This window comes from Pan paniscus, chromosome 8 (assembly GCF_029289425.2).
Source record: "Pan paniscus chromosome 8, NHGRI_mPanPan1-v2.0_pri, whole genome shotgun sequence".
NCBI classification, from domain to species: Eukaryota; Metazoa; Chordata; class Mammalia; order Primates; family Hominidae; genus Pan; species Pan paniscus.
Genome location: NC_073257.2, coordinates 99,374,887 through 99,391,450, shown reverse-complemented (window position 1 = coordinate 99,391,450; position 16,564 = coordinate 99,374,887). Strand labels below are relative to the sequence as shown.

Below are 16,564 nucleotides of genomic sequence, written 5' to 3'. Positions count from 1 at the left end.
GGTAAGTCTGGCTCCAGCATTTGCTCTGGAATAATAGGGCCCCACAGCACTGACGATCATGACCACCTGTCTGCCAGAGAGATGCGAGAGAGACTGAGGAGAAGAGTGCCCTGTGTGATGCTCCCTGGGCCAACTGACAGGAAAGGGCCTCTCGGGCACGCAGGCCCCAGACTCAGCATTAGTATCTGGCTCATGAGCCTGATGACTCTGGGCAGCAGAGTAGCACACAGTAGACGCATGCTCTATATTGAGTTAGGCAGGCCAGGAGCTGACTGCTGACAATTGGCCTGGCCACATCCTTGCACTTCACTGTACAAGAGTCTCAGGGTGGAGTGAAGTGAGCTCTGAGACCACACCACAGAAAATTCATTGCTGGGAAGACCAAGCATGCCCAGGACAGCTATATAGAATGTGGTTGTTGGGTCCCTCACACCATCTAAAGCAGAGGCTCTTAAATAGCTGGGGTTAGGACACTCCCAAATCTTCACTGAAATTTCCAAGCCCATCACAGACTCCAAATTTTGCTAGATTGCCTGAGGGTCCATGGACTCCTGGACAAGAACACCCTGTACTGGTCAGCAAAGTTGCCATGTCAGAGCCACGAGGTCAGGAATTCAAAACCAGCCTAGCCAAGATGGTGAAACCCCGTCTCTACTAAAAATACAAAAATTAGCCAGGCTTGGTGGCAGGTGCCTGTAATCCCACTTACTCAGGAGGCTGAGGCAGGAGAATCACTTGAACCTGGGAGGCAGAGGTTGCAGTGAGCCAAGATTGCGCCACTACACTGCAGCCTGGGTGACAGAGTGAGACTCCATCTCAAAGAAAAAAAAGATTATACATCATGACCAAGTTGGATTTATACTTGGAATGCAAGAATGAGTGAAGATACAAAAATCAGTCAAGTCATACACCACATTAATATAATGAAAGACAGAAACCACATGATTCAGACAAAGCATTCAACAAAATTCAACACCATTTCGTGATTAAAAACACTCAACAAACTAGGAATAAAAGGAAAACACTACCACATAATAAAGGCCTTACATGAAATGCCCACAACTAACATTATGTTTACTAGTGGAAGACAAAGCTATTCCTCAAAGTACAGGAGAAAGTCAAGGATGCCCACTCTTGCCACTTCTATTCAACGTAGTACTGGGCCAGAGCAATTAGACAAGGAAAAGATATATAAAAGGCATTCCAGTTGGAAAGGAAGAAGTAAAATTATTTCTATTTACAGATTATATGGTTTTATATGTAGAAAACCCTAAAAATTCCACCAAAAACCTGTAAGAACTAATAAATGATTTCCGCAAAGTTACAAAATGCAAAATTAACACACAAAAATCCATTGCAGTTCCATACATTAGCAATGACCAATATGGAAAGGAAATTAAGAAGAAAATTTCAGACCAGGTGCGGCAGCTTACACTTGTAATCCCAACATGTTGGGAGGCTGAGGCAGGCGGATCACTTGAGGCCAGGAGTTTGAGACCAGCCTGGCCAACATAGTGAAATCCTGTCTCTACTACAAAAACAAACAAACAAACAAACAAAAACAAAAAACCCACAATTTTATTTATAATAGCATGAAAAAGAACAAAATACTTAGAAATAAACTTAACCAAGGAGGCAAACAACTTGGACACTAAAAATTACAAAACAACAATGCTACAAGAAACCAAAGAGTATATAAATAAATGAAAAGACATCTCCATGCATGTGGATTTGAAGACTTAATATTGTTAAAATGTCCATATTACCTAAAAAAATTTACAAATTCCATACAATCCCTATTACAGCATTATTCACAGTAGCCAAGAGATGCAATCCAAATATCCATTGGTGGATGAAAGGATAAAATATGGTATATACATACAATGGAAGACTAAGCAGCCTATGGAAAGAAGGAAATCATGTCACATGCTAGAACATGGATCAATCTCAAGAACATTATGCTAAGTGAAATAAGCCAATCACAAAAGGACAAATACTTTCCCTTCATATGAAGTATTTAAGGTAGTCGAAATCACAGAAACATAAAGTAGTGGTTGCCAAGGGCCGGGGGTGGAAGTAGGGGGGAAATTAGTATTTAATGTGTACAAAATTTCAGTTGTGAAAGACAAAAAATTTCTAAAGATCTAAATTTCACAATGATGTGAATATACATAACATTACTAAATTGTACAATTTAAAATGTTTAAGATGGTTTTTTAAAAAGGAAAAAGCATAGGAATAAATTTCATGACCTAAGACTAGTTAATGGTTTCTTAAACATGACATCAAAACCACAAGTAACAAAAGAAAAAATAGATAAATTGGACTTCATCCAAAGTAAAAACTTTTGTGCTTCAAAGAGTACCATCAAGAAAGTAAAGGACAACCCATAGAATGGGAGAATATTTCTGCAAATTATATCTTGTAAAGCATTTTTATCTGGAATATATAAAGAATTCTTACAACTCAATGACAAAACACAAACCAGTTAAAAATTACTAAATGTTGAGTACACATTGCTCCAAAGAAGATATACAAGTGGTGAATAGGTACGTGAAAGAGGTTCAACATCAGAGAAACACAAATGCAAACTACGATGAGATGCAACTTCAGAACCACTAGGATGACTTTATCAAAAAGAGAGTTGATAATAAATGTTGGCTCGAATATGGAGAGACGCTGGGACCCTCACACAGCTAGTGGGTATATAAAATGGTTCATGTACACTGGAAACAGTCTGACACCTTCTGAAATGGTTAAACATAGAGTTTCCATATGGCCCACCAATTTCACTCTTAGGTATGTAGCCATGAGAAATGGAAACATACATCCCCAGGAAACCTTGTACACAAATGTTCTTAGAAGTGTTATTCACAATAGCCAAAAAGTGAAAAAACCCCAAACGTTCTTAACTGATAAATGGATAAATTTTAGTATATCCATTAATGGAATATTATTCAGCAACAAAAAGGTTTGATGTAATGATACATACTAAAAATGTAGATGACATTGGAAATATTATTCTAAGTGAAAGAAGACAGATGTGAAAGACACACATTGTATATTCCATTCATAGGGCATCATGCAACGCTGAAGTTAGAATCAAAGTGAGCTACAAAAGGGCAGCCACCTGGATCAAGTCCATCCTCATAGCTGTCAGAAAGCACAGAATGTTCACTAACGGGGGCAAGCCTTGCTCACGTTGTCAGATGGAGTTTCCCAGGAGGCTATGGCTTCTTCGGGGATCTGTCATCCAATGGTGAAGGGAGGGGTCTCTGGAGGCAAACCTGCCAGGGGCCACCCCAGCCGCACTGGTTCCCAGAGAGTGACCTGGGTGTGTGAGCAGGGAGGCCAAGCTGACCAAGAGACTCAGCACACCCCCAGCACCTGCTGTGAGCAAGCTGCATGGCTTCCCCAAGTGTGGATGCGATGACATCATGGGTATTTCCAGATTCCTTTTCACTGTGTCCCAGGCTCTCCTGGTTCATGTGTGATACACTGCACTTGGGGTGGAGGTGTGCTGACAGTTGTAAAGGGCCGAGCCTTTCTTTCCCGTGGCTCTGATGCACGGTTTCCAGATACCAGTCATGAAGGAAGTTCTTGAGATTATGGACTTTGTCCTAGTCACATAGGGCTGCTAGGACAAAGTGCCATAGACTTGGGGGTGGTGGCACATATTAAAAAAGGAAATGTATTTGTCACAGTCTGGAGGCTGGAAGTCCGAGGTTAGCATCCCAGTGGGCAAGGTTCTGGTGAGGGCTCTCTCTCTGGCTTGCAGATGGCCGCCTTCTCACTGTGTCCTCGTGTCAGGGAGAGAGAGAGAGCTCTGGGGTCTCTGCTTCTTACCAGGGCCCTAATCCCATCATTAGGGCCCCACCCTCATGGTCTCTTCTAACCCTGAATAACTCCCAAAGGCCCCACTTCCAAATACCATCACGTTGGGGGTTAGGGCTTCAGCACAGGAACTGGGCGGGGGACGTATGTTCAGTCTACCAGAGCCCCCCAGTCAGCCCCACTGTGCCCATTTAGGGGCAGATTGTAGGGCTCAGGTGGGACACAGAGGTGGAGGAAGCACAAGTTCTGCTTCCTAGGAATGGCTCAGCCAAGACAAGGACAGGGACAGTGGGATAGACAACAGCCAGTGGGGTAACCAGCAGGAGCCCCAGGGTGTCACTTTCACCCTTAGGTGAGGAAGTTGGCTGGGCACCCACACACGCCAGAGTATGGACCATGTTCCCTTCAAACACGGCTCACTTAACATTCCTAAACCCTGCAAAGGGGCAGTGCTACCTTATCTCCTGAGGATGGCTCTGAATGTAGAGGAGTCACGGGAGCTGCCCACATCACCCACCAGTGACTCTTCGCTCCCCACATTTTCCCCGAGGGCCTGATGTGCACTGAGCTGGGGAAGCCCTGCCAAGATAAACTCTCCTTCCCAAAGGCCACAGAAGACAGCAGGCCTCCGACACTGCCCACATCGAGCAGAAGGGATGGGGCAGAGGGGCATCTGTCAGGCTGACTGCTGTGTTCTGTGGGCAGATGGGGCCAGAGAGGACCCAAACATGGCTCCCTTTGTCACTTGGCCGAGGGGCCAGGCCACCGTGTACCAGACAGCTTTGCCCCACCAGCCTCTGCTGCTGGGCCAGCCCCCAGTGCCGTGACCACAGCTCTGCACGCAGGCAGTGCTGGGACCAGTGCCCTGGCAGTCACAGGGGTCCTGAGCCAATAAGCGCCCTGGGGGAGGAATCAGAACTCAGACCGTGGAGAAGAAGGTGTTGGCCAGGAGGGAACCAGGGTGGGTGCCGGGTCCTGTCCATGCTGGGATCTGAGATTCTAAGAGGTGGGTTAGGGGTAAGGGGGGCAGAAGTTGGCCCATGGGGTGAGGGCAGTTCAGCAGAGATTGGGAGGACAGGACAAGCTGGGAAAGAGCAGAGCATCCTCCCCAGCCTCGGTCCCTCTCCTGATGCAGTCCTCATCTCACTCATAGACTCTGGAAGTCTCCCTTTGGCGAACACCTAGCCCCCAACTCCCAGGGCACTTCCCAGACAGCCAATGCCACATCCCAGGCAGCCCCTGCTCTGCCCTTGGGGTCTGTGCCTGGCAGAAGGGCGGCTGACCCTCGGCCCCTCTTGGCCTGGGCCCCAGCTCCTCCGGGCCCTGGAACCAGCAGAAACACCCACCCTGCGCCTGATGGACTGGACATGCTTGTTCCCATTGGTGATGGTGTGTTGGGAGGGAACTGTTTTAGAAACCAATGTAAATCTGTGTCTACATCAATTCCACATGAGTTCAGTCATCATATGGGAAGGGAATCATAGCTGTGGGGGGCTCCATGCAGGACCTTGAGGGCCCCGAGGCCAGTCCCTGTGGCCACAGCAAGGAGCATCTGCTTTAGCTAGTTGGACAAGACTCTCTCCTGCCCAGAAACAGGCAGAAGGACTTCCCCTGCTCCCCACCCATCATCGTATCCCAAACACACCTGTGTGGATGGTCACCTCAACGTCTCCCCTCAGCCCAGTGCCCGCGCTCTTCCTGATGAGGGTTAAGCAGGAGCAGCCTCCTCTCCCCATGTCCATGTTGCAGGCGGCTGCCTTCTCCTCAGCTCCCACCGAGCAGAACAAGAGCCAGCCAGCTCTCTCCAATCCCAGGATTTTCCAGGGATGCTGATAACGATGGGGGGCCCCAAGAAGCCTCCCTAAAGCAGGCAGGGCCTTGTGAGTGGGTGGTGGGAGGGATCAGGGCTTCCTCAGCATCTGTCAGTCCCTGGAGCATCTGAAGGGGCTCCCTACGTCAGGAGGAAAGAGTGGGGCCGGCCCCTGTGGGTTCCCAGAGCCTGGCATCTGCCAGTTCCTCTGCCCTCCCTCACAGACACCCTCCACGGAGCAGCACAGCACCGAGGACAGAGGCAGCAGCCCCAAGAGCATTTTCCAAGACAACTACATTTATTCACACTTACACACGAGGCCCCCAACGCACTGCTTCCCACCCCCACTCCCCAGCCCCTTCCCCCCAGACCCTCCCTTCCTGCCCTCCCCATTCAGCCACCCTCTCCCTCCCCTCCCTCCCCTACCCTCCAAAGCTAAGGCCCAGCAAGATCAGCACTGGGGGAGAAGAAGCTTTTGACCGCTTTGGGGCATCGGATGCCAGAGCCCCATCCTTGGGGATCGGCCCCAGAGAGCCTGCTCAGAAGCCCCTACTGGCTACAATGCTGCTTCTTCTCCTTCCTGGAGACCAAGGGGTCACCCTTTCTCTTTTGAGACTGTGAGGGGCCACCCAGCCCCCAAGTCAGGGATTGCTCCCCAGAGACCCTGAGCCCAGGCCCTGGGTGGGGTGTCTTCTCAGCAGGGGACAGGCTTCCAAAGAGAGGTCGCTTCTTGGCCTTGTTGTCAGGAGAAGGTGCTAGGTTGAGGCCTCTTCTCTCAGCAGATGGGGACTGATGAGTTCCCTGGGGTCCCCACTTTTCTGGGCTGAGAAGGCCCGAGGCAGGGACAGGGCTCTGGGGTAGCCACCAGGGCAGAAGCTTGTGCTGGGAACCCAAGAGGAAGGCCAGGCTGGGGAGTTCCTCCTCCTCACTTGACCCCTGAGCCAGCCCATGTGACTCCCTGACAGGAGACCCTCCAGGGAGATCCAAGGCATCCTTGGTACCCACGCCAGGGCAGGTGGGTCTGTGGTCCTGGGGAGGAGAGGTTGGCCGGGCAGCCCTCAGCCCAGGGGAATCCTGACATCCCAAAAGCACCACAGAGTCTTTGGACCTGGCCATGCCAGTGTGTGCTCTGCCTCGTCCCTGAGAGTCCCGGGCAGTCGTCTGGGGTGGGCAGGTTTCCATGCCAACCCCTTGTTGGGGGTCAGGGACGTCTCTCTCTGCTCCTTGGCCAGCTGCAAACTTAGAAGAACTTGAGTCCAACCGGGCTGTGCCATGACTAGGGGCTGCCCTCGCATGCTGTTTCTCCTTCAAGGGTAGGAGGCGCTTCTCCGCTAGCTGCGGGAGGAAAGGGGGCACTTACTGGCACTGCCCCAGGTGTGAGCAGGGCCCGGGGTGGTGGAGACCAGGGCACTTAGGCGGCAGGTAGGGAAGCCTGAGGCAGCTGGGCTTTATGTCAAAGAGAGAGGGTGTGGCTCTGCCGCGCCTCCCGTTGGGCCTCACCACAGCTTGCATGCTGACTCCCCTCCCTGGCTCCTGTCCATCCTACTCCCTCTGAACCTGCATCTTCCCACTCCAGAGTGGCTCCCCAAGAAGCCGAGCATCCCCAGCGGGGGGGATTAGACAATCAGGTGGGCCTTGTGTGCCAGGTCCCTCCTGCCCCTGGGGTACCTGGGCAAGGGTGAGTCCTTCCTCCTGCTCCAGGTCCTGGCTTAGGGCCAAGAAATCCATCTGTGGATCTGGGGAAAGCAATTCTTCCAGGAATTGGGGATGAATGACGGCCTCCACCTGGAAACAGAAGGAAGAAGGCGTGAGCTTCCTGGGCAGGGAGTAACCTGGAGCCAAGGACACCTGGAGGAGATGCAGAAAGCAGCGAGCGCCCCGTCCCCACCCTCCTGGGGCTGTCTCATATCATGGTGACCACCAGCTACAGACACAGACCACAGACCTGGTAGCTACGCACACACAGAGACACACAAACCACACACAGACACACAAACAGACCCACATATGATACAGGAAAAGACACAGACACAGGTAACGTACACACTCCACACTCACACCCACACAGACACACAAAGACACACAGTAACAAACCACAGACACAAACACACAGCAACACACAGACACACACAATCACGTACACAGACACTCAAATCCATGGAAATACACACACTGCTGAGTAGCTAAGGAACAGAGCTTAATTCCAAGGACCTGGGAGTGCCACCCCCTGGAATCCAGCAGACCCCAGCACTCCAGGCCAGCCCACCTTGGTGATGAAGTCTTTCTGGGAACACAGCTTGTCAATGTAGCTCAGGAGGCCCGGGTCTGGGGGCGTCCAGTCCTCTTCCTGTGGCTGCTTCACTTCGCCCTCTTCCCGTTGTTTCTCGGGCTCCCCCGTGGCCCCGAGGGAAGGCCCCAGCAGCTCCTCCATGATGTCCACATACTCCTGCACCACTTCTGGGGGGATCTCCTCAGGGACCTTGGTCTCTGCTGGTCTCTGGGGCCGGGGTGGTGGCCGGCGGGCCTTGGTCTCTGGCCTCTGGGGCCCGGGTGGTGGCAGGCAGGCAGTCGGGGCCTTGGGGCCGGCCTTGCTGGGAAGGTACACTGAGGCAGAGAGGGAGGAGGACGGGCGTGGTGAGGGCCGCTCCTCCTGCTTGCACCACACAGGGGAGGGCAGGGCTTGGGGATGTGAAGTGGGTCCCAGCTGGGTCAGGACCACCTGAACCACAGCGCCCCCGGAGGAGGCAGGAGGGGCACATCTGAGACAGCATCGCTTGGGAGGAAGTTTGGAGCCACCAATATGCCGTGTACTCTCCCCGCTCATCCCTGCTTCCTGGGCAGAGCATATGTGGAGTTTTGGACAGGCGAGGGGAGAGAGTAGCTAGGAAACTTGACCAGGTCAGTACCGAACATATGCTCCTGGAAACTGTCCTGTTGGAGGGAGCAAATCCCCCTCTCGAAGGGAAGCATGGGGTGGGGACAGTGGCCTCCCTTGGCCCCTTTGGCCTTTGCCATGGCTCCTGTGGGAATGTGGGAAGCCATACCTGGCTGCTTGACCACCTCAGGGGCCGGGGGTCCTCGAGGTTCAAGCCTCGGTGTGGCTGGAGGAGGCAGGCACTGGGGCCCCTTCATCCATTGCGATTTCTGAATCTGCATCTCCTCCTCAGCCTCAAACTCCAGGAACCTGGCGGTGAAGGAGGCCCAGGCTGTGCTGAGAGGGTCCAGGCCCCCTCCCCCCAGGACCAGGCAGCGGCCAAGGGCAGGGATAGGAGGGAGTGCCTCGCGTGGGCTGTCCAGGCCCTCACTGTGTCCCATCCCCCAGTCCCAGGAGAAAGCTGCTCCCAGAGTTCTGGGCTCACCCTCCCTCACCCGGCCCCTGCAGAGCCCATGGCATCAACGGGGCTTCCTGACTCAACTCAGGGCCACGAGGTCCAGGAGGGTCTCGGGGGACCCCTCCTCCAGGTTTCAGCTGGCCAGGGGTGGGATTTATGGCAGAAGGCATCAGGGATGATGCCCAGATGCAGGAGTCCTGAGGCTAGGACTGTGGGCCCCTGAAAGATAACCCAGGGGCACAAGGCCTGGGAGACCCCTGGTCAGGAGGAAGCAAAAGCTGAGCTCAGAGGACAGGGCCCCTTTCCCCTGAGGCTGCTGTCTATCTGTCTGCCTTCATGGAGGGAACTGCCCAGGAGCAAAGGCAGTCAGGCCAGAGATGGGTCCCATGGTGTCCCAGGTGCAGATCTCCCCAACCCAACTCCCTGGCCAGGCTGGGATGGGAGAAAACCGACTTCTGGCCACTGCTGTGAGGAGCCTGCACCCTACTCTTGTCCATAGTCACTAGCGCCCCTTCTCCCCATCCCCACAGCTGGAGGTGACCCACTTTGGGCTGTGATGCTGGCTGCTCCTGCCATGACCTCCAGTGTCAAGGCAGGGATGGCCCCAGGCCAGGCAGGGGATGCTTCCCAATAGGCCAGGACAGAGACCCCAGAACACTCTAGGTGGCAGGAGCAGCTTCCTGAGGGAGCCAGGGGCCCACAGTGTCCTGGGTTTCTCCACACCCTCCTCATACTCCACGTTGAGAAGCCACCACGACCACCGGGCCTCTGTCATTCACTCTCACCCTGCCACGCGGGCCCTGCTCCCAGGACCCCAGACTCACTTTTCCGCGATCTCGTAGAAGATCATCCGGTCAAAGTTGCTCGTGTGCTGCCATTCCCGCATGGCCCGCCACAGTCCCTCCTCCAGGGTCATGGTGGGCTTCCGCCGGGCCAGGGATCGGAGAACTGGGCTGTAAACCAGTGCAGTCAGTCTCAGTCTATAAGCCCACCCTTCATCCCAAGCCCACCTGCTCCCAACACCTGGCCCCTGTCCTCCCCACACCTGTCCTGCCATCTGTCCCTGTCCTGTTCTCCCCCATGTGGGCTCCTCAGGCCCCAGGACACACCCCCAAGATCAAACATCAACACAAGCTACCAAGTGGCCTCTCCGACTGCCCCTCGAGTCCTCAGTGTTGAGAAGTGGACTCAGTACTATGGGTGGAACATGTGTGTCTCCAACATTCCTGTGCTGAAGCCCTCAGCACCAGTGTGTCAGTATTTGGAGGCAATCAGGGTTAAAGCAGGTCATGAGCGTGGGTCCCAGTCATGGAATCCAAGCCCTGATAAGGGCAGAAGGAGACGCCAGGGCTCTTGCTCTCAGCCACGAGGAGACATAGCCAGAGACAGCTCTCTCCAGCCAGGAAGAGGGCCCTGACCAGACACCCCATCTGCTGTCACCTTGATCTGGGACTTCTGGCCTCTGGAACTGGGAGGCATGAATGTGTCTTGATAAAGCACCCAGTCTACGGCATTCGTTATGGCAGAGCCTGAGCTGACTGAGACAGCGTGCACACAGAATGACCTGGGGGTGAGGGTTAAAGTGCAGGTTCCAGGGCCCCAAGACTGAGCATTTAACCGGCTTCCTGGGGACTCTGGAGCAAGGCAGCCCCTGGGGACGTAGCCTCAGGGCCCTGGAGCATGAGGAGCAGGAGCACACGTCCAGAACCAAAGCAGAGCGGTGTCCACGCCACTGCAAGCAGCAGGTCCAGATCCCACATTCCCACAGGAGCCATGGCAAAGGCCTGTGACCCTGGGGCAGCTCCACCCCAAGAATCAGGGTCCCCAGTGCACCGGGACTCCGCTCCAAGGAGGAATGCAACCAATTCCAGGGTGCGGGAACAGCGAGATTTTGGGGGATGAAAATGGGGCCACCTTCCACCTACACCCCAGGCAGGGGACTTCCCTAGGGGAACGGCCAGTGTGTTGCACGGTGGATGTGCTCAGGCTCCCGTTTGCTCATCAGCGGGAAACACAGGGTCACAGAGGCACCGCAGGGTGGAGAGAGGCAGGGACTGGGAATGAAACCACAAACTCTCCCAGATGCTGACGTTGCTGCCTCACAGTCACCACAGTCCATGGCCCTGGGCTGCTGGACTCATGGTGCACTCAGAGCTATCACTGGAGCCCGTGGCTTTGGGGAGTGCTCTCCTAGATGGCCTAGTCTTGATAATGATAGTAATGGGGACAGTAATCATAACTGCTGTCATGTAATGTGTCATAGCATGTGCCAGGCACTGTGCTATGCATGTCATATGTGAGCTCAAGTTATCTCTTCACCATCCTCTGAATGAAGCGTCATTGTCCCTTTTTCTAGGAGGGATTGAGGGTGAAGATGCAAATACCTGCCCGGCATCGGCCCCAGTGCAGGGCCCAAGACCATCCCCCTGTGCAGGCTCCACCACCGCTGTGCTAACTGGACCTCAGCGGAACTGCGGGCATGTGCCAGGTTCCTGCTGGGCCCTGCAGCTCCTCCCCCCGGCCCCATGTGTGGTGCTCCTGGCCATCAATACTGGGTTAAAGGGGAGGCACTGGGGTGTGTACTCAAAGACCTAAACCCAAACCGTAGCTCACGTCACACCAGGAACCCTCTCTGACCTGGGTCTTCTGTAAACATTGTTGTGAAAATTATTGAAAGTAAGGATTGGCTGGACTCACGGGACAGTGACGGGCAGTTGAGATGAGGCCCCTGACAGTCTGTCCTGAGCCGCAGCCAGATTAATATTGTTGAAAATGTACCTTCCCATAGTGCAGCCCATCACCCTCACAACCGCCCTGCAAGCTCCCCTGAACAGCGTGACCTCCCGTCCATCCAGCAGCCTCTTTACGTGTGAGCTGCAGGACCAGCTCCAATGCCCTGAGGACACTCACATGAGGAAGCACGAAAGCGCTTCGGTGTCAGGACTCTGGGGAAGGTGCCTCCGGGCCAGGGGCTTGTAGTGCTGCCAGAGTCGGAAGTTCTCATAGACACTCCTGGGGTTACAGGAGTCATCTGGCGGGGCCTTGGCCTGGGAGGAAGCCAGGCTGCCCTCTCCATGAGCCCCTTGTGGCCATGGCCCAGCATTCCCTTGGGACACAATGGGGGGCAACTGGGCAGCCGGTGGTGGTGGTGGTGGAAGAGGAAGGCCCTGGGACCAGCCTCCCTCACAGGCCTGGGTGCCCCCAACCACCTGGGCAGCCATAACAGGCACCACAGGAGCAGCTGCCAGGAGTAGGGGAGGTGGACACACAACACCTCCGCAGAGGGCGCCTGGAGCCTGCCAGACGAGGGGGGCCTGAGTTAGGACCAAGGTCTGCGCCTGAGCGGCCTTCACAGGCCCCACCTCTGTCCTCATCTGGACAAAGACGTTGGAAGCCCCGGCCCCACTCGGGCCGCAGCCATCCTGTTCTGTCACCAGAGGTGTGCTGGGGAAGGTAGACAGCACCAGAGGGCCGCCTGGAGGAACCCCTGCAGTCACAAGGAGCGGCCCGTGTGCTGGGCCGGGAGCGGGTGTGGTGAAGGGCAGAGCCGTGAACACAGACAGGGAGGTGCCAGGGTTCACGGTCACGCCCGGTCCCAGCACTGGGTATGCTGTGGAGACAAAGGAAAGAGGTGAATGAGCTGGGGTCTCCAGGTCCACACTAGTCACTGGGGAATCAGAGGGGAGTCCCAACAGCTAAGGGCATATGACAGGGAAACTGCAGCTTGCAAATGTCCCTGAGTGTGCATCGGATGCTCTGTTCCTCCACGGAGAGTCGCTCCGCTAGAGAGCCTGGCCCCGGTCACCAAGACTCCCTGACCCGTCTCCCAAGAAGTAACAGCCAAGCCTTTGCTGCCCGAGGGTCTCCCTCGGGTGTCCCTGGCAGACCCTGTCAGCCTCACAGGCATCTCCCAAGCCATGGGTCAGGGATGAGTCTCTCAGCGGCTTGGTGGTCCTCAGCGTGCTCAGCAACAGGTGAGGGGCCTACCCCAGGGCAGTGCTCGGCACTCAGAAGGCCGACAGGAAGCCAGAAGCTTCCGAATATTATGGCCCCATCTCCTCTTCAATCTTCCTTTTCCTGACGCTCTTGTAAACCCCTTTCTTTCCCAGCTCAGACATAACAAAACAAAACCACTGGATGGAAATCTTTCCCAAGCCAGCGCCCTAGGAACCCTGAAGATAATCCATAACTCGTCATGCCCAGCATGCAAGTGATTGTCCTGGCACCACCCACAGCAAGTGCTAAATAGGGGTCAGATTCGGGCCACCCTTTCCGCAGTACTCGATGGTCCCGGCTGCCACTCAGGAAGCTCTGTTCCCAGGGAGCAGGTCTGAGAGGCAGTGGTGGAGTCCCCTGAGACAGTGTCACTGCATAGCCAGCAAAAGCCACACACGATTAGAACACAGCCAGCAAATGGCGAGCAGCAGGGCTATCAGGGGAGGTGTCTAGGGATTTTCACAGCTGCTGGTCATGTTACAATAGGGAGTGGGACAAGGAGCCCATCCCTGGCCCTTCTCCTTTGAGCTCCCAATAACTGAACATAGTGACCAACCAAAAACCAGGGGTTCTTGGGCCATGGGCCGGGTGAGGCAAAGTTGTCTGGAACTCATCCCTGTTCAATAGGACCTCATGCAGTCTCTAGTCAAGGGGAATAAGGGATACAGCACATGCACCTCATCATTCAGGACACATATCCTAACTTGAATAATAATAATAAGAGAACCATCTTCCTATTCGTGCGCTACTCTCCTTCCTCTACTGAAAAGGAAACCAGCCTTTCCAGACCCTTCCACTGAGAACCAGCAAGAATCCACACCTGCCCCCCGTTCATGAGGTAGTATAAATGGAATAGGAGCAAATTCTTCATCTCCACACTAACACAAAGTGCAGAGGACAGGCCATGAGCTAGCAGACAAGAGGAAGTGGGTCTGAAGACCTGAGCTTCCACAAAAGGGCAAACAATTCAGAACAACTCAGGAAACCCAGGCCCTGTGTTGCCTGAACTTCCTCATCTGCCCCCACCCCTGTTAAATCAAAGCCAACAGCTACCTGAACTGACGCAGAAGCCATCTCTAGGGAGAGAGCTGAGGGGCTCTGGGCTGTGGCAGTTACAGTAGCCCCCAGCCTCGCCCACCCAGGGGCTGTCACTACATGCTCTGTCACAGCCAACCCACCCAACAGTTTTCTGGCTGAGACCACTTCTCCCCACTCCTCCCTAAGATCTAGAAAACTCCAGTCCAAATCTCTCTGAACACTATGGAAGGGCACCTTCCAGGTGCCTGAAGATATGGCACAGGGTTCAGGCTTGCCTATCATCCTCCCGGGGCCACCAGCACAACATGATCCCACCACTCCCTACAAACACACAATGACGTGACCTGTCTCCTTCTAGAAAGGATCAATCCATCCACTCTGTCCTTTCTCCTACACGGTGTATTCCCCCAGGCATCTTGTTCCACCTCTAAGGGGCCGTCCTCCCTAAACACAGACTCAGGGTGCCATGGCCATCCCCACGTGTGATGTCCTTGGGGACATCCAGTCTTCCCTCCCTCCTCAACATCAGCCCTATCAACTGTCCCCGGGGCAGTGTCAAATTTGAATTCCTAAGGAGTTGAGGCATGGCAGACTCAGATAATGCCCCCATCCCTACAGGCTTACCTCCATTTGAAGCCATCCCCTCAGGCTGGGCACTGACCACCGCTGTCTGGCAGTTTCCGCAATGAGAAAAGCCAAGGGTAAGACCCAGAGAGTGACCTGGCTCACCAGACGCTCCTGAGTCCAACTGACACAGGGAAGTTTGAAAGTAAACAGGTTCCTGGAACATAGGACCCCAGACATTCTGCAGAGGGGGAGGGGCAGTGGGCAGCTGTTAGGGGTGGGGGACATTCTGTGAAGGGCTTCGGCCATTAGGCAAGAACCTGAGTTTCCCTTCCAACTGGAAGGCAGCAGCAGAGACGGTGTGTGCCTCTTTAGGCAACTTTTAAATTGTCCTTCTGACTCACAGCAAAAGCTTCTACCTGATGGCCCCTTTACTTCCATTCTTTATCAACAGACCTACTTTTGTGCCAGTCAACCCATGCTCCTTCCCACTTTGGCTCTTTCCCAGTCTTGACGAATTTCAACAGCGGCCTCACTTCGTGAACAAAATTCAAAACACATTTTCAGTCTGAGAAACACAGGGGTTCTTAGGAAGGCAAGGGGACTGGGTGTTTGAAATCAGGATGGTCTCAGCTGATCCAGACTATTAGGTGGCTGTGTGCTTATCATTGTTTAGGAAGCAATCCTTGTACCCCCAGGTCATGCATGTTGCTGGAATCTCTGTCCATACCAGCAGGCCAGCCTTACGTCCCAGCCCCTTTGCTGGAAAGCCTCAATCCAGGAAAGAGTGGCTATGTGACCTACAGCACCGAGACCAGAAATCCTTTCATTTTGTTTCCCAGCATATTGTGCTGGTGTTAAATGTTTATGTTTTATCTTTTGAATGATTTTAATTTAACCAAGCAATACTTTTCACGGCTCCAAATTCAAACTGTGCACAGTGGAACAGGCAAGGACCAGCCTTCCTCCCATCTCTTTTCCCTGGCCACATTTTCTTTCCTGGAGGAAACAGGTGTTATCTGATTGTTTCTCATCTTCACTGAAACACACCCTGGCTGGCCTCTCTCAGCTCACTGTTGGCCTCATCTTCACCATACGTTCTTGCTGTTTGGAATCCAGTGTCATCGTGTGTGGTTCTCTGCATGGGAATTATTGTAGCCTGTCTTTAAAAAAGACTTCATTCTCATTTCCACACTGAGAATCACTGTCCGTTTATTAGTGTCAAAATGACAGGAAAGAGCACTCATGTTCTGTGTTGTGAACAAGGGGAGTATTAGAAGAAACTGGTCAAAGGAGATGAGGAGTGAGAACTCAGAGCACAGCAACAAAATCTTCTGAGACACACAAGTCACTCCCTGCTGGGCAGGGTAATTTTGCACGATGGGAGGGTGTTGGGGAAGGGAAGAGGCCTTCAGCCAGACCGGTGCGCACTGCAAACATTCACTGAAACACACCCTGTCGGCACTTACGAAGCATTTGCCCCTTTCGAAGACATTTGGACTCAAGAAGGCAGAGTTGCAGGAAAATGTAACAGCGGCCACACTGCAGGGGCAGGGGCAGGGGCAACTGGTGGATTGCAAGTCTCAAGCCCAGGGTTCTCCCCCACTGCCCCAGTTGTGTGAGAAGGTCATTTCCTAACTCCTGTCCAATATCCCCATGATTTCTCGGTTTTGTCCCAACTCTAAACCTGAATGGTCCAGCAAGCATTTCTGTGAAATGTCTCCACAGTGGCCACTGGGAGGGGAGTGACCTCCATGCAGTGACTGTCTGGGTGCTCCCAGGCCTTTTGTCCTCTGAGACAGAACTGCCTTCTTACATGCAGCCCTCTTCCACTGTGCAACTCTACCTCCATCTTAGCTGAGAAGATCAACGGAGAGCAATTCAAGCAAAATCATGGTAAACTTACCAAAACAAACCATAAACGCTTTGGAGATCTTTCTGAGGACTTGATCTTTTACCATGCGGCAAACTTAAATGACTTTCAATCAAT

The 16,564-nt window shown here is 53.6% G+C and overlaps 1 protein-coding gene across 1 annotated transcript; it reads right to left on the bottom strand.

Moving 5' to 3' along the window:
* Positions 1-5,923: 5,923 nt before the first annotated feature.
* Positions 5,924-14,959, bottom strand: LOC117974671 (NUT family member 2D). Its single transcript, XM_034931050.3, has 7 exons — positions 14,635-14,959; positions 11,887-12,586; positions 9,801-9,929; positions 8,689-8,828; positions 7,911-8,248; positions 7,313-7,429; positions 5,924-6,979 (listed from the first exon to the last, which is right to left on the bottom strand). The coding sequence occupies exons 1-7, from the start codon at positions 14,798-14,800 to the stop codon at positions 6,194-6,196; spliced, it is 2,376 nt and encodes a 791-aa protein (XP_034786941.2). The 5' UTR covers positions 14,801-14,959; the 3' UTR covers positions 5,924-6,193.
* Positions 14,960-16,564: the final 1,605 nt, after the last annotated feature.